The 24,485-nt window shown below is 42.4% G+C and overlaps 1 protein-coding gene across 4 annotated transcripts in view; it reads left to right on the forward strand.

Moving 5' to 3' along the window:
- Positions 1-24,485, forward strand: part of LOC306935081 (dedicator of cytokinesis protein 9) — a 99,015-nt gene that overhangs the window by 18,356 nt on the left and 56,174 nt on the right. For 2 of the 4 annotated variants that reach the window (XM_079517932.1, XM_079517933.1), the window contains exon 1: positions 22,785-22,932. The exons of the other annotated variants lie outside the window; for them this stretch is intronic. In XM_079517932.1, the coding sequence (XP_079374058.1) occupies positions 22,819-22,932 (114 nt within the window). In that variant the 5' untranslated portion in view covers positions 22,785-22,818. Of the gene's footprint in view, positions 1-22,784; positions 22,933-24,485 lie in introns of those variants that run through there. 4 annotated transcript variants of the gene reach the window in all.

Consider the following 24,485-nt stretch of genomic DNA (forward strand, 5'->3'; position numbering starts at 1 on the left):
CATAATAAAAAATGAACTAAACCGGGTAAACCCAATTCGTAACCTTATCCTTTTCTTTTAACCGCATCACTGCATGGCTCCCCAGTTTTGAAACTTGAGTATGTGAGTGTTAAGAGAGCCAATCCAAACACAGCTGGCACAGGGTCAGAGAGTGGCTGCAGGCCCTTGAGGCTTGGCACTGCTTCAGACCAGTGCTGCAGCAGGCATTGTGGAAAGAGAACAAATTGAAGAGTGGTAGCACTTTCTAATGAGACACTGATCCCACAGTTGCCACCGCAGGGCGCAGGATCTGAATGAAGTGAGATATATTAGCGATGAAGAAGTGGATTCTTAAGCCTAATTTACTTCAGTTATTTTCAATGAGTGGCAACGTTGTGTAATGAAACATAAATTAGGCTTCAGTGTTTAGGAAGACAGGGTGGCACCAAAAGTCTCCATGAGGACAGTATAGATACATTGACCTCATGGGGACCAATGCCAGGTGCGGAAAGGGGGTATTTTTATGGTTTTAAAAGATTTTTAGAGTTATGGTTACAATTATCAAAATATTAAGGTTAGGATTAAGCATTGGGTGTTGTATGTGGATTTAGATTCAGAATTGTATTCTTAAATTAAGATTAGGGATAGGTTGGGCCAGCAGAGAGTGAGAGATATACTTTTACTTGGTGATGATTATTCTTTTGCACAGCATATTTACGTAGCACCCAGTGGCTGCACTACAAAGTCAAAGGAAACGGTGCCCCTCAGGAAAATGGGTCATTTTCTTTTCTCTTGGGATAAATAAACTATCCCAAAATACTGAGTAGCAGGAAGAGGATGTGGCCCCTTTTATATTTGTGTTGGTGACATTTTAAGATGAACAGGCTAACCTGGATGTTAACTTCAGGGAGGAGAGGCTCAATGAGAGACTCCAGTTAAATCTGTGTAGTTCATTCTCTAAATCAGTAGTAGAGAATATCCTCAGGGGACCACACCTTTGACTCTACTCTGTTGTCAGTTGTGTAAGGTCTGTGTGCTGTAGGCGACTCTACTCTGTTGTCTGTTGTGTAAGGTCTGTGTGCTGTAGGCGACTCTACTCTGTTGTCTGTTGTGTAAGGTCTGTGTGCTGTAGGTATTCTATTTTGGGATGGTAATGGATACACATTGGCATCTAAAATGTGTGAGGAATTCAAGTTAGAGTTTTCCGTGAGCCCTCCCACATCTATTGGACCCCCTAAACATCTCAAAATCAATAATCCTTATATCCAAGATAATAATTTAATCTCTTTACTTTGCTCTGGTGCACGCACACACACACACACACACACACACACACTTGCTTTCTGTCTTACGTTTCAACTCAAGGAGTCTTCCATTTGTGTAAGTGACCTTGGATGGCAGACGGGGGTAACATTAAAGTGATAAATATATAAATATCTCAGGGTTTCACCAGTTTTAAACGAGTTTTGAGGAAAGTGGGCAGAGAGAGACCAGGGGGGGGGGGGTCTTTGTTACAACAGCAACACACACATCAGCAGGAAACAGCCACTTCCCTCTCCGCATCCCCAGAGATGGCCAGCTGGGAGCCAACCTGTGTCATCTAGCCTGTGGCTCTGTTCGATGTGGGGGGTTGTTGTCACTGTTGTCCACCATACTGTGGCCTACACATGTACACACAGTCACACACACTTCTTCCTGCAGGGATCCCTGGGCATTGGAACGAAGCCAGATTTGGACTTGACCTTCATCATGGGGATTCTCCTCAGATGAAATGCCAACTCGTCCTGATATCCCCCTCCTCTCCTGAGCCATGGTGGGGCGTTTATGGCCTTGTTGTTTTATGGTATCGTGTATTGAATTTCTTTCCACTGTGAGAAGGGGGAAACCTGGACTGACCAATCTCTATCCACATGTGCTGGCTTTGATGTTTTTAATTAGGTCCCGCCCGCTTCGCTGCTAGCAGCTTGATGTTGCTATATCACTTCAAGGGGAGTCATCAGGGGCTATTGCAGGCCAGTGACACAATCGCCAGATGCTGCTGGCTGTGGCCAGTGTCCCCAGGTGGAGAAGAGCAGCGGTTCTATGATCATGCACTCCATAAAATACTTTCAGTTTGGCCTCTGTCTTTCTGCTGGGCCTCGGTCTGAGGGCTTCAGAGCAGCATTGATCCAGATTACATTTGAGTGAATCCTTGCTGTATGCCATCACTGTACTTTTCTTACATTTCTGTCTATTCCAGAAATCTCCTGCTGCAGGTCACATGGGTCTGGTTCTTACTTGAACCAAAACAAACAACATCTGGTTAATTGATTGAAAACCGGCAGTACACAGATGGCTAAATGGTTCATTGAAAACTGTAAGGATTCTCTGTATAGTTAAAAACGTCTAGGATCTTTTGTGCAGTAACACTAACTTTTTATTTTATTTTACCATTTGTACCTGTGCCAAAAAAGATAGCCACCCCTGGACACGGCTGAGCTGTAACCAAGTTGCGGAGCGGCATACAATAAAATCCATGTGTGTTTGTTCATTTAACTCAGGAGTGTACAAATGGAACCACATGGACCCGTAAACACTGGGGATGTTACAGCGTTGTAATCCATGTTATCCATGTTTCATTAAAACATGCTGCTCCATAAGTCCAGCTGTGTCGCAGACTGGGTGTTATCTGCTGGGCAGCAGCTGTGTATCGCAGCAGAGCAGAGCAGCGTGTGGGCCAATGGACAGCACTGGTTCCCAAACCCTGGGTCGGGACCCATTTCTGGGTCGCAAACACATTTTTAAAAAACATTCCCAAAAAAAGCAAGGATTTTCATGTAATTTCAAGAAGAAATAAAAGTCAAATCCAAGACATTTTATTAGAAAACTAAATGTTTAAGAAGTAGCAAAAATACCTGATCTACGTACAAGCTCAGATCTGCTGTTTTCACTAGTTTGGGCCTGCAACTATTGATTATTTTCCGAGCAATTATAATATCGATTTTACTTTTCCGATTTACTCCAATAATTTAGTTTTTAAATCATAATTGTATATATATATTTTTTTAAATTACATTTTTTTATTGCATTTTTATGTTTTCACATAAAGATAAATGTATACAGATAAAGTGATTTTGAATAGCTTTTTTTATAGTTGACTAAATCAACTAACAACGGCCTTAATGGCCTTACAGTGTAACCTGCAGGTTGCGGTCCTGTACTGTATGGAATACCTGCATACCTCTAATGTCACATTACTGGGGAGTGCGGATAGAATGTTGGAGTTAAACTGGGACACGGTATGACCTGAGTGTTGACGGTCAACTCCACTATTTCCAAGGGCATTATTTGTGTCTGGTTCGCATTCATCATAATGAGGCTTTTTGCTGACTGTGCTGCTGGAGACTGGGACACTGGGGCAGTAGAATGAGCCCTCCTGAGCACCTCACTGTAACAAAATGACTCGGCAGTCTTCATTCCTGACCTGGATAATTAAGTACTTATAATATACAGTTTTATGTATAGTACAGTGCAGTACATGTACATGTACATGTGTTTGTTCACTTTACAGTACAAAGACATGCCTTATTTCAGCAGATTGTCAGGTGCCAATGGTCTAAAGGTTTGAGTTTAACAGCCAGACTGTCAGTCCATCTCCCGGGGGAACCCTGCCAGAGGGCGCTCTTATCTCGGGGCCCTGTGATTGGTCAATAGGATCCCCTCTCTGCAGAAAGCAGATAACCAGCAGTAGGTACTACAGTCGTCTCGCTCTCCTTACATATTTAATAGGTTTTTGCCACACTCACCGACATTGTACAACATGTAGAATTAGTTGGCGTGTGATTCATTCTTGTCAAATTGTGCTTTGGCAATCTTTTGTGTTTTATTATGGCCCATTCTTTCTTTGGAAATGTCATTAAATTTGAGACCACCACTGAAACAGAAGTGTAGAGTAAAAATAAGCGGGTTCCTCCTGTAACATCACAGTGGATTCCGTGTTTGGAAATGTCAAATATTGCGCCCACTGTGGCATTTTCTGAGAGCGTGTCATTGCATTGTTACTGACATGCCCTAGCATGCGCGTGAAGAGTCCTGTGTCTTTGAGCCAGTAGATTTATCTTCACCAGCTGGGACACTTCAGACAATGTCTGCCTGTAGCCATGAATCATTGTCCATTTAGCCTTGCTGTTATTTATGTTGGTTCTCTCTCAGTAATAACTGACAGCTTGTCTTTCTCAAAAGAGATAAAAAATCGCTTGAGAGGACAAAGCGGTTTGTGTTCTCTCTGCAATGCCTCAATGGATTGTGTAGCTTTAGGAAGTCTTCTCTTGGCCACTGAAGCCAGAGAAAGCACATAAGCTTAGCTTGTTAAATAAAATACAGTATATACTACATTCAAGAATATATAGGGTAAAATCAAACGCCACGCCTATGAGGCATTAGACCCCCAAAACGGCAACACACGCCAAGGAATAATCTTGATTCACTTCCATGTGTGATATCTTACTTTGCAGTTTTACAGCAGATTACTTCTCGTTATTCCATATGTTAAGCCTAAAAGCCCCCTGCAGTAACTGGAGAATGGGAGGCGTGGATCAGCGGGATAAATTGTGAAAGGACACACTTCCAACAGATCAATGGCCGTGTAATCAAAGTCTTCTCTCTGCCTCTGGTCTCTCACTTTCTTTAGGGCTCGGCTGCTTGCTTCTGCAGCTAATCTCCTCGTCCCCAAGCAAATGTAGTTCAGTGTGTCAAGCACTGCTGAAATATTAACAGCGAAGAAGGATACAGTCAGTGCATGCATGCAAGCAAATAGGAGTTTGCACCAGCGAGACCTGTGAAAACCTTTCACATTCTGCAAAGGTGCTATGGTTGTCTCAATCAATGCCCCTCTGTGTCTTTAGTGTGACTGAACATGATGAAACGTGAGCCCATGCCAGTTGACAAACTATGGCATTTGAACATCAATGTAGTGCTGGCCATCAATAGACATCAATATGTTATTACTAGTTATAACATAATATGCGTAACAGCTGTTAATTTTATAGTCTGTATCAATGCTTCTAAGGGCTACATCATGCGTCAGTCAGTATAGTGATTTGTGTGTGTGTGTGTGTGTGTGTGTGCGTGTGTGCGTGTCTGCGTGTCTTCGAGTGTGTGTGTGTCTGCGTGTCTTCGATTGTGTGTGTGTGTCTGCATGTCTGTCTGTGTGTCTTCGAGTGCGATAGCTACAGGAAGCACAGAGGCGAGCAGAAATAAACAGAGATGGACAATGTCCTGTTTCTCTGCTGCCTGTCCTCCCCTTCCCTCATAATGAGGACGTGCGACATGGCCAGTCCCTGCAGGTTACACTGCGTCATACAGGAGGTATGCTGCCACAGGGACCCAGTCCTATTGTATTACCGTAATTTAACCATTCCTTTCAGTTTCTCGTAATTTAACCATTCCTTTCAGTTTCTCGTAATTTAACCATTCCTTTCAGTTTCTCGTAATTTAACCATTCCTTTCAGTTTCTCGTAATTTAACCATTCCTTTCAGTTTCTCGTAATTTAACCATTCCTTTCAGTTTCTCGTAATTTAACCATTCCTTTCAGTTTCTCGTAATTTAACCATTCCTTTCAGTTTCTCGTAATTTAACCATTCCTTTCAGTTTCTCGTAATTTAACCATTCCTTTCAGTTTCTCGTAATTTAACCATTCCTTTCAGTTTCTCGTAATTTAACCATTCCTTTCAGTTTCTCGTAATTTAACCATTCCTTTCAGTTTCTCTCTCTCTCTCTCTCTGTGTATTTCATCACAATGATAGCACACCCTCTTATAGCATATTTCAACAACAAATCAATTCAATGTGCTTTACACAAAACATCAAGCAAAGAAAACACAATAATGAAATTATAAAATGACATTAGGATTAATTAATAGAAGAGACATGAGTTAACAGCTATCCACAGTGTTTTTGTGTAACACCATGTTAAAACTGTCTGCGATTAACAACAGTCTATTGTATTTGGTCATGTGTTATGACTATTGCGATTATATAAGGAAGCATGTGGATGAGACCGTCTGATTGCTTTTGCCAACAAGACCACAGTGTTACACCTCGGTAGTAGCATCCTCTGCCCTCTGCCCCCACCCATCCTTTTTCTGTGAATATACCTTTTGCTGCCACTGAGCGTTTACCGATATGTATTGTACGGTATGTTTGTATTATATGTACTAGACCGGTGCCCGGCTGTAGAGCACCGAGTCGGTAACGATGGAAGTTGGAGATCCATGCCCCACCTGGGTATGCAATAACCGTTGTACCCGCATGTCAGAGTACCCGTTCCACCCATCTGTCTGTGTCCCTTTTATGCCCATATATGGAGATTTCTGTATCTGTCTCTCTGTGTCCCTTTATTCCTATATATGGAGTTCTGTGTCAGGCATGCCTGAGTGTTGTGATGTCAGAACAGGCCAGCTACATAAAGTATATGGAGATATATATATGGTGATCAGGTCCAGAGCCCGGGCAGAGACTTTTGTGCTGGTTCTGGACAACAGTGTATCCGACGGACTGGACACCGGGCACTGCACTCCCTGTGGTGGTGTGGAACGTGTGTGTCGAATTTGAAGTCGATGGGGCGAACGGTTCTCAAGTTATGTGGATTACAGACATACGTCGTACAGAGACTTTTGAAGTCGGTGGGGCAAGTGGTTCTCGAGTTATGTCGATTACAGACATACGTATCGAGACTGCATTTATAGATAGATGGATGTATTGTATGTCTTACTGATGAATTGAGTACAATGGACCAAAAATAAAAACGAGCCCCTGCCCCTGAGGCTTTTGCGTTATCCTTTTAGCATAACTTTTGACTGTACTACCTGTACTGTTTGTTAACACTCTTAGTCTTGATAATAAAGTATTCAATCAGTCAATCAAAGTGTGCTACTTGGGCCACTGCATTCCATGATGAAGATAAAGAAACACAATGAGAGTAATTGGGCTTGTTTTAATGTGTGTGGATTGGAATCTGTTATGTTTGGTTTGGTTACCTATTACAGAGTCTCAGACGTGAGTGTTTTCGAGATTCAAGATATTTATTTTGACTTTGACATCACAGAAGTATACGGGAGTATATTTTATTGGGCTCATCGACATTGCAGCAACAAGACAAAATAGCACATATAGCAATAAAATGTAATAGTAATAATAAATAATAGACATTGTACTAAAATATGTCTCTGTCATACCTCAATTAGCCAACTACTTGAAAATAACACCAAATAAATCAAACAAAATATGTAAAAAGTACAAGGTCGGTGAGGAACACCAAACAAGGCAACAGTACTGTCTTGTTTGCAGATGGGATTGTTTTTCTTTAAGGATTTTAATGTTTTTGAAATACAATTCCCACCCATTTTAATGGGGGTGTACTGTTTTCCATCCTTTATTCTCTGCTTTTCTGTTCTTGATCACATCGGGAGACATTTTAATGAAAGGTCAAGCTACGGGATGAATCATTCTGACATTTCTCAGTCTCTGTATGATCAGATTTTGCTTGATATATCTGTGTGTGTACTTAGAACAAGGAGTACGGCATGTTGTGCTCAACTAGCTGATCATCTTTTACAGAAGTGAAAACTCTCCCCGTTGTTGTCTCGGCATAAATCCGCCCATGTCCTTGATATATTTTGTAAACAGAGATGTCTTTGAGGCTCAAGTCAGTCCTTTGGGGTTCACCACCATATTTGGATATTTTCACATACTGTTGTACTGTAGGCCAATTTCCTCAATCAAACTCAAATCCACAGTTTGTACTTTTTACATTTCAGTTCTGCATGCATTGGGGTCATAAATGACTGTACAGAATTTGTCAGCTAGCATTACGGTATACTAGAATTAGATGTTTTTAATTAGGCCTGATATTTCTGTTTTAAACTTATGGCATAATTATCTAGCACAGGCTGCTGCATGTTTGAACCCATGTTGCCCTGTGATTCATTCACTTACTGGCTTCTCGGTTGAACTAAATAAGCAGTCAGCCATACTGTTGTTCGCCTGACTGTGGAAAAGGTCTCTCCCTCTGGATATAAGGATGGCATTATCACACCCCATTTATTTCATATTTATTCAGATTATCTCAATCACATTAACATTGCTTTATTACACATTGCTTTCTGTAGAGCAGAAATGTTCAGGTGAGGACACCTGCTTATTTCTAAAAATAGTTAAGAGATTACATTGATTTATTTCTGCTCATGGACATGACCTTTTGGTACTGTATGCCTCAATGCTGTATACTGTATGTACATACAAATCTTTGTCATGGAACAAAAACAAATGAGTGTTTTAGTTTCTAAGATTGAAAAATGCTGAGTGTTAAAGTGTGTAAAAATAAGGTCATTTTTTTACACTCAGGAGTTAGTGTGGATTTTGCAGTGTTTTTGCAGTCAAGATGATGTGAAAATGGTCGCATAATAAGAGTCATGAATGACAGAGATAGGAGAGAGAGGTGTGTGAGACAGATGGATAGATGCTTGCTGCATCTGCAGCTTGTTTCATGTCGAAGCTGAGCATTGGCTGAAGCCGCATGCTCAGAATTCACACACAGCATCCTTCATCCCCCCTCCTCATCCCTCGCTCTCTGCTCTCTCTAACTCACTTACTCGCTCTGTCTCGTCTGCTGACTGAGGCACTCCTGTGACCATCGACCAGGGCAGATCTGGGCTTTACAGTGAGGCTCGTCAGTGTGGTGGCTGGATCAGCACATTCCTCCAGCACCCCGTCTAGGTTCCGCGCATCTCTGGCTCCCTTTACCCACACATCGGGTACCTTCCCTGAGTCTGAGGCTGGAGGTTTGTGGGTCTTAGGTTAGATCATGGAGCAGGCTGGAGGAGCAGGAGCAGATCAAGGAAACTGGGTCACTGGCAGGCTTTCCTGACTGAAGCCTGTCTTGACCGGGAGTGATGGGTTGTACCACCAGTGCGGTTGTGATTGAGGGACTGCGCACTGTCCTGGAGAGGAACTGTAGCGGCTACGTCTGTAAGGGTGCAGCCGAGCCCATCGGGCCGTCTGAGGCCGAGCGATCGCTGAGCCGGAGGGAATCCCGTGCGTGGCCAACGCCGAGAGTACTGAAGGTGTGCGTGTGTGTTTGTGTGTGCTGCCTGTTCACACGTGTGTGTGTGTGTCTACTGTATACTGTGTGTACAGTGCACATGTGCATGATTGTTTTGTTAAGTGTGTCTGTGTGTTCACACAATATACAGTATTTGTTATACTGTACATGCCCGTGTGCACAGCAATTATTTTATTTTATTTTCAAATGTATTGAACGGGCTGGATTTTTTATTGTCAGCAGAGACTCTGTAACGCATTGTTGCTATGGTCCTTCCTTTACCCATTTAAATATAAATGGGACATGAAAGCACCTTGCAGGAAGGACATGATAATATTGATCAATGATTCATACTGCAGTCATGTTAATAACATGTATTTGCAGGATTCTTGCCTGCAGTCCACACAGCCCTTTCCTGGTCTATGAAGGAAATGCACCCATTCTGTGTCTAGATTACGTTTTAATGATACTTTTATTTGCTCATGGCCCTAAATGCTGCATGATTAATAGTGTAAGTTTTGTCCATGATGATGCATTCATGTGTTTTAGGAGCAAATCTGTTTGAGCTTGGTAAAGTGAGCAAGCAGGAATGCATGTGACAGTATCAAATATAGGGCAGTGGGAGGCTTGGGTCTTATGTCTTGCTAAGTGCTGCATGGGGTAAAGCCACTGTGTGTGGGGGTGTGGGTGGGCCACAGTGAGATCTGTGTCTGCTTGAAATCAATCAGTGCTCTTTATCTGCGAGCTCGCAGGCTTGGCAGTGCTTCTAGCGCTCCGTACCAGCTTGCCTTGCTGTTTACTGGTTGTGTGTGTGTGGTCTATAGCTGTGATGTATCTTTTCGTCTAGCAGGGTTGTGATCAGATTGACCGACTGTGGTGACAGGGATGACAGGGACTGTTTGAGAGCAGGGAAGTGGGTCAAGGGCAGGGCTGACGGTCTTGGCTCAGAGATGGGAATCATCACTTAACTTAACGGGGTCAAATTAATCCTCACTCGGCATTTAGCAGTCTCAGAAATCAATACGCTACTGTAAAAGATACAATGGAAAAAGATGTCTGCTCGCCCAACAACAATATCTCAAATCAAACGGTAGCAGATGGTCAACAGATTCCCGACAGAATAATGATTTTTAATGATTTAAAAAAAATTATATTAGCACTTCTTTAAATAGACAGATATGAACCATACAATTTCATTACCGGATTCATACGAGTCATTATCTCATCTGTGGGAATTTCAAGCAGGGTTGATGGGGTTAGAGGCCACACAAATACAGCATGTGTATACACATGCTTTATTTTATTCCACACACACACACACACACACACACCCGCACACCCATGCAGGGCAGACGGTGGGAGGTTGATGTGTTCCTACAGTTAGTCATTAGGTGGTCTGTTTTAAGGTTCTGTTATTCCACTCACTCTGATTACACCAGCGCACCCTTTTCCTTCCTCATGGAAACATATCTCACGCTCCTCTGGCGGCGGGGGGGTGTTGCATGCCTTTCAGTAACAAACGACAGCGCAATCGAGGAGCAGAATACCACTCATCCTTACATAACTCATGCTGGCTATCACTCGTTGCCCATTTTCACACAATGCCTGACCTGAGAAGCCATTATACTTTTTAATGATCTTCATGTTTAGTACTGTACGTTTACACAGGGGCGCACAGCTTCCTTCCTATATTTCCAAGAAATGTCTGAGGCCCAGGGCAATACCGTCATGTAGAAGCGAATGTGTGCTCCAGTCTTATCAATGGAATGTTGTTGGCTGGAAAGAAAGAAGTGTGCAGTGATGTCAGTTCGGTCCAGGATGAAAGCTGATTTTATCAGCTGATGTTTTGAGCAGTAATGCCTCTAACAGAGAACTTAATGTTTTTTGCTAGAAATGAAGCATGCCTAATGAGTCACTTGTGCGGTTTATATGTTTCAATGTGTTAGGAGTGCATTCAGTAAAACCAGGCCTGTATAGCATCACTATTTAATGGATTTAATATATATTTAATAGATTAATTTAGCCTAGCCAAGTACAGATCTGCTTTCCTTATTGTCTTTAGTAAGTGATGTCAATGTCAATTATTTACAGTAATTTTGCAATTATAAATATTGATTCATAATTATGATTACATTTTGCATACAGAATTGAGGTATTTCTACATTTACCACTGACTGTTCAAGAGTCAAGACACACACTGACTACTACCCCAGCCAGCACGCCGACGTGGGTCCCTTATGGTTTAGAGGTGGGCTGCCTATGTGGGAGCCAGGTGGGATAACTATATGGGACCCACATGGAAATGTCAGCGGGCACCAGATGGTTCTCACCTGAGTTGCCCGTGTGGGCTTTAAGTGGGTTTTACCTGGGTCCGACTCCTAGGTGGGTCCCACCTTGGCAATTTTATGTGGGACACGTACATGTAAGTCTGATTTATTGATTATTAGCTCTTGGATGCTAAAAGCAGAGCCTTGTACAGACAGTGAGATTAGGTATGATTTATCCTTAATTTACTTAATATAAAGAAAATCTGAAATTACAAGAGAAAGTTATGAGAATCCCCCCCCCCCCCCCCCCCCTCCCTGTTTTAGTGTTAACCCATTTTGGGCGGGAACCCTTTTTGGTGTTAGCATTATGTTATGCTTTACCTATTGAAAAATAGCAGATCTACAAGCTCATAGCGCGCCACCGAGTGGCGCGCTACGAGCTTGTAGGTCTGCTATTTTTGAAAAATCGAAGGACCACTGACAGAAACATAGCTTTTTATTTTTATTTTTTATGATCTGTACTTTATTTGGATTTTTTACAAACACAGAAAACAGAAAAAACGAACACAAGCAGCAACAACAACAACAGAATACGTATGCATGGACATTATGTATGAACACAGAAACATAATATAAAACAAGGATAGACAAGATAAACAAATAAAAATAAATCAAATAAAGTTTAAATTAGTTTACACGACCAAACACGCAGCATCATCAACCGTATCATATGTATACTAATACAGTAGAGTAAACAATCAAAAGGGCATTGCCTGACCATGGATCACATCAAGGACCTGCAACATGAGGAACACGTTCCACTTCAGAAACATAGCTTTTTCAGAAAACTGTCAGGATGTAGAAGACATTTTTAGAATCTGATCTCAGGTCAAAATGGGTTAAGTGCAGCTAAAAGGCATACTTTGCTCATCTAAAGTATTGTTGTCCCTACCATAATTGTTTCCTACTTTGTTAGGCATCTCAGTCATCCTATAGTCATTCTATATTGCCCGAGGGAGGGTTCCACACAGGAACCTTGACAATTGTTTTGTTTGTTTCCTCATTCCCGTGCTGATTGAGACACAGGACCATTATCCCCAGCACGTGTTTTCCCATAGAGTAGAAATATTCACATTTTCTGAATTTGAATTATTTAATTTAAGCATTTGACAGTTTCTAATCTCACTTTTTATTATTATAATTATCCAGAGCCGTACTGGTGGTTGGGCAGGTGTAGCCCATTGACTATAACTCATAGTATATATATATTTATTTTATAATATCACATAAAACGTATATTATGCACATGCCATGGTCGCATACCATGTTGAGTGCATGCTTTGATGGTTACACTTTTATAATCAGTTTTGATGAATAAACCTTTGTGGAGATCTTCTCAGTTCTCATAGTAGTTACTGCCATTCAGGATGGAAAATTAAATCCTTTTGGATTTGGATTTTGAAGTACTTGATAGGAACAGAAAAGTACAGTTGGACACACACAAACTCTACAGACAAACTCTACAGCTGCCTTCATTTCAGCTGATTGTCTGTCTGGCAAGCTGTTAACGAGCGATCGTTAACTGTGTGTGTGACTGTGTGAGGGGGGGGGGGGGGGGGGGGGGTTGGGGGCGTAGAGAAGAGTGGCTTTTCTCAACTTGATTTATACTTCTATTCTCCACTCTGATGAAGGTATATGTTCGATATATCATATTCGATTTTGGAGACTCTTGCGATTAATCTAAAAATCGATTAATCGTTGGCAATTAGCATCCCTAAGTGATATAATGGTCAGGTGAAGGAAGCGCTGTCTTCGTTGTGTTCCCCCGCCATATTAGTATGATTATTGTTTAATTAGTAACGTGTATGTTTGTGTCACAACCTCTCGCTTCGCGGCCGTTTGCGTGAGCTGTCTCCGTTGTGTCCCCCCCCCCCCCCCCCCATATTAGTATGATTATTATTTTAGTAACGTGTATGCAGCCGTGTTTGGTGTGAAGTTATAGCCTATTGAGTGACGTTCTAACATTGCAAACGTGTCTTCCCAGTCAAGCCGTGAGTGTTACTGCGAGTCTTCACTGTCTCAGACAGACAGCCAATCACAAGGTTGTTGCCAGCAGAGTAATAATCATGGTTGCCAGTGTTGGCAACTGTCGTGACAGAAATAAGCTAACCAACCTCCAAAAACCAGGCAAGCAGCTGTGGAAAAAAAAACAATCCAAGTTTTGCTGGAAATAAACGGAATTCGCAACCCTGCCTGGAGTAAAATGGTAAATGGGGCATTTATATAGCGCCTTTATCCAAGGCGCTTTACATACATTGTGCATTATATTCATCCATTCACACACACACATTCATACACGGATGGCGGCGGAAACCATGCAAGGCACCAACCAGCACATCAGGAGCAATTAGGGGTTCAGTGTCTTGCTCAAGGACACTTCGACACTAACTCTGGGGGAGCCCGGGTTCGAACTGGCAACCTTGCGATTACCATCCAGCCACTCTACCCCTGAGCCACTGCTGCCGAGTCGACCAGAGCCAGAGTAACGCAAACTCTGTTCACTTCATGGGGCCAGTCAAATGGCGGCTCTTCTACATAGACTTCTATTGAATGGGGACAACGAATGGGGACAGCCGGAACTTGTTTTCTGCCCCCTCAATATTGCAACTCTTCTATTAGAGTCGACTAGGTGGCGACCATGTCTACATTTCACAAGTAGATGTTAGGTCAGGTCGTTACCTGACCAAAAAAACAAAAGAAAGAAAAATAAAAGGTCTAGAACATGATTGAAAAACTTGAACATGATTATCGAAAATGGATTGTCAACATACTATGGCATATAGCCTAAGCTTCTATATTATGTAAAATAATAATAAAATACACCAACTAAGAAAAACAAGGAAGGGAAAAGATAATTAGAATTAAGTGATGTGGTTAATCAGAACATACTTCAATTTGTTCTAATATAAATGAAGAGAAGAAGGTTGCTGACCAGTAGAGTTTGATGTATTTGATGTAAAACTGACTGACTGGTACGATAAAGGGGAGGACGAAGATGACTGCATGTGAGTGTCAGTACTGAGTTGGTCCCGTGTTCCCTAGTATGTCACTGTTACGTCTTCCATATGTCCCATATGTTTCTAGTTGTCCAACTTGTCCCTGCACCAATCCTACCATGACAACTTCCTGTATAGATCACTGCTTTTCGGGAATAAAGTGACTCATCCTGAATCTGAATTGTGCTGCATTGAGATGACAGTCTCCTGGCTTTATTTTTGTACCCGGTTATTCTCAACTTATGCTTGTCTTTATGTCAAGGGTAAAATCTCACTGTGGGAATCACAGGCCACTGGGTGGTGGTGGGTCCTGGAGCTTGTGCTACTACAGTACAGTACGACGAGGGAGGGTCTGCATGTTTTTCTTCCATTCCAGGTTACACCCTGTTTTCCTCTGGATCATGCAGGGAAGGCTCAGTGATTGCATCAAGCCCTTGTTATGCAATTGACCAGCCCAATAGTAGTAGTATAACTGTACAGGCCTGGCCGGGGTGGATGCTGGCTGGGTGTGTGTGTGGGAGGTGGCAGGCTGGATGTGCTTCATCTGCTTGACATGGCATCAAGCCCTGCGTGTTATGACGTCAATATGGAGAGATTAATCATTACAGTATGAAAAAAGTAAGAAAATGCTCTGTTTGTAGTGGTAAGGACATCTATGGTTAACCATAACTATATGACAGCAATGACTCAAAGCATTCCTGTGTTGTAACTTGTGCACAATGTGATGAAACAAAAATACAGTAAGTCATGAATGTGATAAACAAAAATACAGTTACTCATTAGTAAGTTAATTTGGTGGATAGAATCCAATAAGAATCTGAAATGAATGTAGACAAGACCAGATAAAACAGATCTTAATGAGAAAGAAAGATAATGTGCATTCAATTAACATCAAAACCCTCCTCCTGGCTGTGTTTTCTGTGACAGATTTCTCTGCATGAGCAGTACCACCAGGCAGGATTTTGCCAAATGCAGATTGAAATGGATGACAGGTCAAGTCTGAAATTGTTCTTGCATCACAGCAGCTCCATCCATATTCCTCCAAAAAACTAAAATGACGAGAGAGAAAGACTTAAAGGCAGGCACATGATAGGAGTCAACCAGTGCATGAGTGCCTGCCCATTGCTTTCATCCCATCTATCTATAAATGCACCATGTCTCTGTACGTCTGTCTGACTGTCTGTGTGTACGGCTGTAATGCACGTAACTCAGGAACCGTTCGCCCCATGACTTCAAATTCGACACACGCAAGCTGGCCTGTTCTGACATCACAAATATGTTCTGACATCTGCATATACTCCATATTTGGGCATGCCTGACAAAAAACTCCAAAGAACTCCATATATGGGCATAGAGCTGGCCATATTAGGGCATGCCTGAGTCCTGACACAGAACTCCATATAGGAATAAAGGGACACAGAGAGACAGATACAGAAATCTCCATATATGGGCATAAAAGGGACACGGACAGATGGGTGGAACGGGTACTCTGACATGCGGGTACAACGTTTATAGTCGGGTGGGGCATGGATCCCCAACTTCCATCGTTACCGACTCGGTGCTCTACAGCCGGGCAGTGGTCTAGTATATTAAAATTAGCAACTGTGCCGGCCGGTGTCACTCTGACTCAGACGTAACCAAGAAACAACAAACACAATACGCCCATATATAGGCAGGACCACGGATACATCACTCTTGCTCAGACATAACCATAAACAAACCTGATATGCCCATAATATAAGATCCAAACACACGTAGATTCGGTGCGTCCTCCGCAGTCCCGACAAGTGTTTTTTACCACTTATCTTATCTTATCTCAGTTACCGCTGGAAGTCCACTGAATTCGAGAACGGAAGGCAACTCATTTGGTGGTCATTAATATAAGGTCCACAGAATGAGAGGTCTGCTCTGCCGCCGGATACATCGCTACAAAAGGTTATGGTCATTTCTGTATACCACACCATAAACACTCCTTGGCCTAAATTCGGCCATTGGCCACTTGTCAAAAATGTGCTGACCTCATCACATTTATGATGACGGCTATTGACCATAAAAGGCCGCGGCCATCTTGCCATCAGAGTTTGGAAGCACTCGTTTTCAATAAAGCAATGCTGCCTTCTGCATTATGTGCAAATTCAAAACAGGTGGTACGCAGGGCAGTTGAATGATATCTAACGAGCACTTCCAAGCTGCAACACTTAGAAAAAGAATCACCTGCAAGCACAGAAAGTAACTAATAACATGTCTCCAGTGGATTTTTATGATACAAACACTTTGAGGATAGAAAAAGAATAATTCAAGCTTTTCGTACAGCTGCAATGTTGGTGAGTTTGACGTTGTGTAATACAATCAGATAGGACTTTTCTGTTTGGATGAATGGGCTGTCTATGGGTAGTTGCACCTTGTTATCACCTTGCTGATGGCCGCGGTCTGCATATGGTCCATTCACAACCAAGTGTCACTGTTGCGCAAAACACACACACACACACACACACACACACACACACACACACACACACACACACACACACAGTATACTGTATAACTGTATATATGATGATTTGGGGTGTTACAGTACAATACAGTTACAGTACAGTAGAGGGACCCCCACACGGCAACTCTGTCATTTTTCAACCGTTTCGGACGTGTGCGGCTCACCGGAACCGGGCCGCCCCCCTGGGCGCGTTCCTGGGGGTCTGTATGTATGTATCCAAACTTCTTAGGGCTTATTTAATCATTATCCATATTTTTATGACATGGCTCCTCAGAAGTGAGCCATGTCTGTTTGTCTGTGTCCAGGGCTAATCTCTGAAAAGTATTGTGCATACTGCCAGTAAGCCACAGAAGTACTTCCACTATTTATATACATATTCTTTCCACGTTTTACACTTTTCAAAATATTTAACAAAATGTTATGATTGAGTCATACTATTGAAGTAATACCAGCTCTGATCAGGCTGATAGTTTGAAACATTGTTCAAATTTGGAGTTATACGTCACTAGAGGTTTGGGATCTAGAGATGGGGCCGCTACGCAGACTTCAACAACTATGTTGCACCACCCGATTGGACCGATATGACTGAGCCATATAGTAAAGTGTGGGTGAGTTCACACAGCCCTGCATACAAGAACATAATTTCAGAATCTTCTTCTTCTTCAATGTACATTTGATCTGGGATTAAAGGAGTAGTCAATTGAGTCTCCCTACTGAATTATTATGTTAGGCCGATTGATCTATTTTCTCAAGGCGGTTGGCTTACAGCCTTTTAAACAAATTTTCATTAGTTTCAGTAGATTTCTCTTTCCTTAATTGCAGTGGTTCCTCAGCCATTCAAACCATCCTGTGGAATTGACACCTTGCATAAAACACTTTTTAGTGTGGTTGCCCTAACAGGGCAACCAGACTATTGTTATTGTACATTTGGATACTTTGCCGCACTACTCCTCCCACAGTTTTTGCCACACACACTCGAGCCATATGTCAAATCGACCGGCTTCATCGGGAATCGTGTGCTTGTATAGTTTAATTGATATTAATTAATTAGTTCTCCATAGACTTATAATGGGGAAATCGAAGACTAAATTAAGTATTTTTTTCCCTTGGAGACCGTAAGCGCCATATTTACAAGACTTGGGGGGAGGTTCATAATAATTATGAAAATGAATTGAAAGGGAATTACATCAGTCGGCCTCATGGTGGCGCTATTACAGCCCACTTTGCGTTTTTCCCTATAACTCTTGAACCGTAAGTCGTCAAATCTAAATTCCTTTTTCCATGGATTCCTTGGGTCATGATGCATTTCCACATATAGGCCACGCCCATTTTCGTCAGGGAAAAAAATCCTGCAAATTTGAATTTTCTCCAAAACACACTTTTGGCTCCTCCTCCTACAGATTTTGTCCAAATCTCACAAAAATCGGCACACATGATCTCCGGACCTATCCGATTAAAAGACCAACTTTGGTAGTGCGTATACTTCGGCCGTAATCGTCGTCCGAAGTTAGTAGGAGGGGCCTATTTTACAAAAAATGCCACAAATCACGAACGGAATGTCCAAACCATCCCAAATTTGAATCACATGTCCCGGGTGGTTCAATCAACCAAGTTCCAAAAGCAATTCCATTTTCATCAATGGGGGCGCCGCAAATGCGAAAAATGTAACCGATTGTTGCAAAAACATGATTTTGGGGGGATAAATCCCCTCCGAATTACTTACGCATGATCACAAGGTTGATGCGACATTGTAATTGGCTAGCAACATTAGTGGGAGGGGCCTATGTAAGCGACTGCGGCAACCACACTTTGCACTTTTTCAAAATTGCAACCTTTCCAGTTTATATTCATATTTGAATAGAAAAGAGAGGTCGCACACAATGTATCGCATCGCGACGCATTGTGAGCTTGTAGATCAGCTATTTTCAAATGGTCGAAATGTATATAGGGTTGAAGTGGTTACAGTAATGTATGTTTTTCTAATCAAAATGTAAATCTCCAAAGTAACTAGTAACTAAAGTTTTCAAATAATTGTAGTGGAGTAAAAGTACAAATGTTGGCTCTGAGATGTAGTGGAGTAGATGTAAATGTATTGGAAATTGGAATACAGTCAAGTAAAGTACAAATACCTCAAAATTGTACTTAAGTACATTATTTGAGTAAATGTACTCAGTTACTTTCCACCACTGGGTTAACGGCAGGAGGATGAGTTAACAAAACGTCAACAAAGAGAGAAGTATATGACCAAGCTGTCCGTCTGATGACAAAAAAGATTACGAAAGAAAGGAGAGAGAAGTATGACTAAGACACAGAAGTGGTCAATGTTATCTTCAACTTCATATTCACATGCAACACTTATACATACACGTGTGGGGATTGAAAAACCATAAAACCTGGGTGATCTACTGTATGCTATCAAATTGTATGTTTATTCACGCAGCATAGTACTGTACAGTATATGAATGATACATTCTCTGGCTGATTTTAGTTTCTACCCTTCTAAGGACCAGCTGAGACCCCAACTTTGAGAACCAATGGTGTAGTGACGGCCGGGAACCCCTTTTGGTGTTTTAAGAATTATGTTATACTTTAGCTATATTCGGTTTCAAAACAGGCCGTATGCGGGTACACTATAGTAGCTTTTCGTGCTGGGGCCCTTTACTTTAGAATCATATGATAGACTGACTGATCAGCTGGTTATGTTCTTTCACCACTTTATTATTTGTATATGTAACAATACATAACATTATATGAGACCACACTTTGCAATTTTTTTAAATTGTGACCTTTCTAGTTTGTAGTGTTGTTGGGCTACCAGCATCACATTTTCTAAATGTGGAGAGAGGAATAACACTTGAGCAAACTGACTTGACTAGTATGAAGGCGCTTTGTGTACTTTCAAGTAGCTGTCAGTCATCTGGGAATACAGTAGCGGGGCTGCAGTGCAGAAGAGGAAGTCTCTTTGAAGTTATCTCTTATTGCTAGAGATAGGAACTGCCTGGGAGAGGAAGCCAGTAGCTCCTCCTGTTTCTGTTTAAACACATTAGGCTTCCATGATCAAAGTTGGACAGATAGAACAGGCCGACACTGCTGTTAATGTGCCATTGTTCCCTGTGCGTCACCCACTGTAACATTAAAACATGTCCGATTAGGCTACACCATTGATAGTAGTAGTACCAGACCACTCAATATTGTTTATCTATCTATAGATTATATGTCCCATTAATGTAATATCTCATTCATATAATATCTGGATTATCTTCTGAACCATAATGGTTATAACTTTAAATTACTTTTAGAGCTTCTTTGTGTAATCTATTATATACAGTAGCAGGGGTTAATAGCAAACCTTAAGTCATATAAACTTCCCCAGTCCAGGAAGAAGGACATCCAGTAAACAAAGTTTGTTTTCAGAGAATGTTGGATAAAAATTGGTCTCACGATTGTCATTGAGTGGGAGTACTATAGTGTCTTGTGCTAACACAAGTGTGCACTCCACTATTTGAGTGCACGTCCAATCAGTGCAGATAAACAGGCGATGACACACAGGTTGAAATAGCAAGACGTGAAGCTGACACATGTGGGACTATCTATAGGGCAGTCGTTTTCCCAGGAAAACACCTGCCTCGTTTAGTGTAGCTGTGACGATGGTATTCCAACTCAAAGACCTATCGAGGTTTCTCACTTATCATCAGCTGTTGGAGCAAAGCGACAGGGAAGACAGCTCTTATCAGAGACAAGAAGTGCGTGATGTCATGACTCACCCCTGCCACTCTGGGCCCCTTGGAGAACTGGCTTATATGCCCTTAGGTAGATCTCTGAACTGTAAGACATTCCATTGCGGAACCTGTCATGATCGTTAAGTGTGTGTGTGTGCATGTGCATGTGCGTTTGGGGGGGGGGGGGGGGGGGGGTTGGTTTGGTACTGTACTGTGATGATGGGGAGGTGCAGGTGACAGTGGGAGGGGAGGAGCAGCAGCTGTAAAGTGAGCCTGGCCCCTCCCCCCGTGGCGTTAAACTCTGACACAGGCATGAAAAGATAACATCCTCCCCGCTCTGGCCCGCGGAGGAATCCGGAGGGTCAGGCCCACTCCTAGGTGGGTTGGCTGGGGCTGCGTCACATCGGAATGCCCCTCCAGCACAGATGGATCAACAACCGGGGGGCTGTGGGGGCAGACAGGAGTCAGGTCTAATCTCCCTGCACGCCTCACCCCTGTGATTACAAACAGACTCTGTTAAAATTCATTCTACAGCTACACGTTGAAAATATCTGGAGATATCATCATAACACATCATATATTACATGTACCTATTTTATACTTTGACAGTGTCATTCAAAAGTAGCATAAAGTACGAAAGTAGCCGTTCTAAAATCTCACACCGAACAAACTTGTAGATGTGCTATCTTCACTAGTAATCACTACATGAAATAGTTGGGAAACTTTGGGGCAGCGGTGTCCGAACGGTTTGCGGAGCGGTCTTGTTATCGGAAGGTCGCCAGTTCGAATCCCCAGACCGGCACGTTAAAATTACCACCGCTGAAGTGCCCTTGAGCAAGGCATTGAACCCCTACCATGAAATGTTCTATGAGCAGGGTCTGGCTGTAAACAAGCATCTCGAGCTTAGTCCATTCACCCTGGGTAAACAAAGAACTTTGCTTTGCTTTGCTTTGGGACATCTTTGCCTAATATTGACATGCCAAAAATAGAGACATCAGGTTGAAAGCCGTTAAGACTTTTCACTGGTTAAATATTTACAAAATCCAAAGACAGACTTAACAAGAGCTTGTGACTGCGACATACTAGCGTCATGTCCAGGGGGTGTACTTGTACAGTACATCAAGCTGCCTCATGCTACGGAAATGGGAGATAGGCTCCTGATCTGACCTATCAGCCACATGACTTAGGAATCATTGGTCCCTAAGGCTACTTACTGCGTGCCGACTAAATAATAACACAAAACACAGGTTCATTTTCCATTTCCTGAAAACAAGCGGTTTTGGACATAAAAGGTTTTTGCTCAACGGCAACAAAAGGTTTCTGCTCAACAGCAACAATATCTGGCATACAGAATCGAATAGTGTAGTTTAGATGGCGGTGTATGTATGGGACTTTATTTTGGTCAAGAACTGTCCATGTTGTATCAGATGCACTCGCTATGAACTCAGTCTGATCCACCCATGCTGGTGTTTTATGGAGGGTTTTTCATGTTAGTTCTTCTTCATGTTACTTGTTGCTGTGTGATATTGCTGCATTGAGGTGTTCATCTGCCTCTCATTCTCCTCTGTAGTCAGTTCTCAATGTTGTCCAGCTGTCCTGCTACAGAAGGCGCGGACGCTCCCTGGTCAGACTGTAATACTTAAGGAATGTGTCTCTTTTATTTTCCTTTGTCAGGCCTGTGTCAGTGTGCAGGTGGATGGCAAGGGGTCAGGTGTGTGTGTGTGTGTGTGTGTGTGTGTGTGTGTGTGTGTGTGTGTGTGTGTGTGTGTGTGTGTGTGTGTGTGTGTGTGTGTGTGTGTGTGTGTGTGTGTGTGTGTGTGTGTGTGTGTGTGTGTGTGTGTGTGTGTGTGTGTGTGTGTGTGTGTGTGTGTGTGTGTGTGTGTGTGTGTGTGTGTGTGTGTGTGTGTGTGTGTGTGTGTGTGTGTGTGTGTGTGTGTGTGTGTGTGTGTGTGTGTGTGTGGGGCAAGCAAGCATGCGTGTGTTACTGCCCTAGGCAGTACAGCTGAGTGTGGGAGGGGCCATCTCTCCAGCCTGGGTGTGAGTCCCGGGTGTTCTTCAGACTCCCAGAGCAGTGTGTAGAGGGAGAGCTGTAGTGTAAGAGTGTATGTGTGGAGGAGAAACTTCCCTGGCGTTTTCCTGCACAAGGCTTTTCTTCATTGGATATGCTGGCTGTCCGCTTGTCTTTGGGATCTAGTGAGGAGATATCTTGCCACAGCTGTTGACAATGCAAGGAAGGGCGAATAAAACCCCAAAGAAGGAACTGGTCATTGAGTCTCCGCAGCAGTACAAGACTCTAGCTGAAGCGGAGACGGAGGTAGACGCTGTACCACAGGTGGTGGTAAGTCATGGACTAGATGTAAATTAAACTTGAAAAACTTGCACGCATGCTTCACTGCTAAGCTATTCAATTTATCCTGTCATATATGGTACAATGTCTTGTAGAACTACACTGCTACTGTACATCACGGTCTATGTATTGATTTGTCATGGTCAATACTGTAAGTCCATGATCAGTAAGGCTGCGATAAAGCGTGAGAAGAGCCTGAGGGCTGTAAACTGAACTGAATGTTTGTCATTTCTTGGTGATTCCTCACAATGATCAGGAATGACAGGAGTCATATTTCAAAAGTGCTATGTTAGCACCAGCAGAGAGGACGATGGCCTTGACAGGTGCTAAAAGTACCTGAATGGATATAGAGTGCAACACAGTTACTCAGCACCCCTCGTAAAAAAAGCACCATTCGGCTCAAAAGTCAACTTTAACAACAGCGATATAATCCTTGGCAGGTTGAAATTTTCAACTCACACCCTGGGTCTCTACAATGATCTCTATGAACAACAGTCTGTAGCAAAACATCAAATGTATGGGTTATGGGGAACTATAAAGTATTACTGTTTGAGTCTGGGTAAAGACTGCTGTGCTGTGCTGTGATGTGATGGAACTGGAAGCCTTGGAAGGAATGGCTGGTGCCTAGCGAGACAGCTGTCACTGTCCCGTGGAGATGGAGCTCAACAGTCTGCTCCAGAAGCTTGCCTTCAACTGTCAAGTTCTTATTGCAAAGTGGTGTTTATTTATGGACTAGGTTATATACTTTGTTGTGCGATGAATAGTGATTATATTTTAGAAAGTATAACTTGAAATTATTATATGAATAAATATACAAATATTAACTAAAGAAAAAGAAAAAAAGAAAAAATATATATACTCTTCACCTTCACCTATGTTTACCTATAATGACATGCCCAAAATAGAGACACTAGGGTTAATGTGGTTAATCTTACAGATGTTGGACATCAGGACAACAGCTCCATTCTCTAAAACGTATAATCGTATATCAATACTTTTTTCTTAGTGGACATATTTATACTGCACTTGTTGGCAGCAAAACACTGAAAACAGGAACTTGTGTCCTTTCCAAGATTAATCAGTTAGTGCTCGTGATCTTCAAGACATACAGTAACAGAACCAGGTCCATTCACGATGTTTATAATGGTCTGTAGAGCTGTGGGCAGAGGGAATGACTGGGCTCCTGTTTGTGAATGGGCATTTTCTTACCCAGTGCTTACTAGTGTACAGTGTGGTTTGACCCCTCTGGTCACTGACATAAGCAATAAGCATGTGGGGGAGCTCAGTCGGTGCTGATGTGGATGGGAGTGCATGGAGAGAGTGGGAGGATATGGAGACAGACAATAGACCAGATTATTGTCATCAGCAGGGGAGAGTGGGTTTAGGAATCCAAAAATGGTGAGAGGAGGTAACCATTGCTAATAATGTGGCCAAATCTGTTTTAGTGGAAGATATATATATATATATATATATATATATCTGAATGGTTAAGCCCCCTTTTTCTTTAATTGCAGGTTTTTTAAGTGCAGCTGTTAGGACTTCAC

Source organism: Electrona antarctica, assembly GCF_951216825.1.
Source record: "Electrona antarctica genome assembly, chromosome: 13".
Taxonomy (NCBI): domain Eukaryota; kingdom Metazoa; phylum Chordata; class Actinopteri; order Myctophiformes; family Myctophidae; genus Electrona; species Electrona antarctica.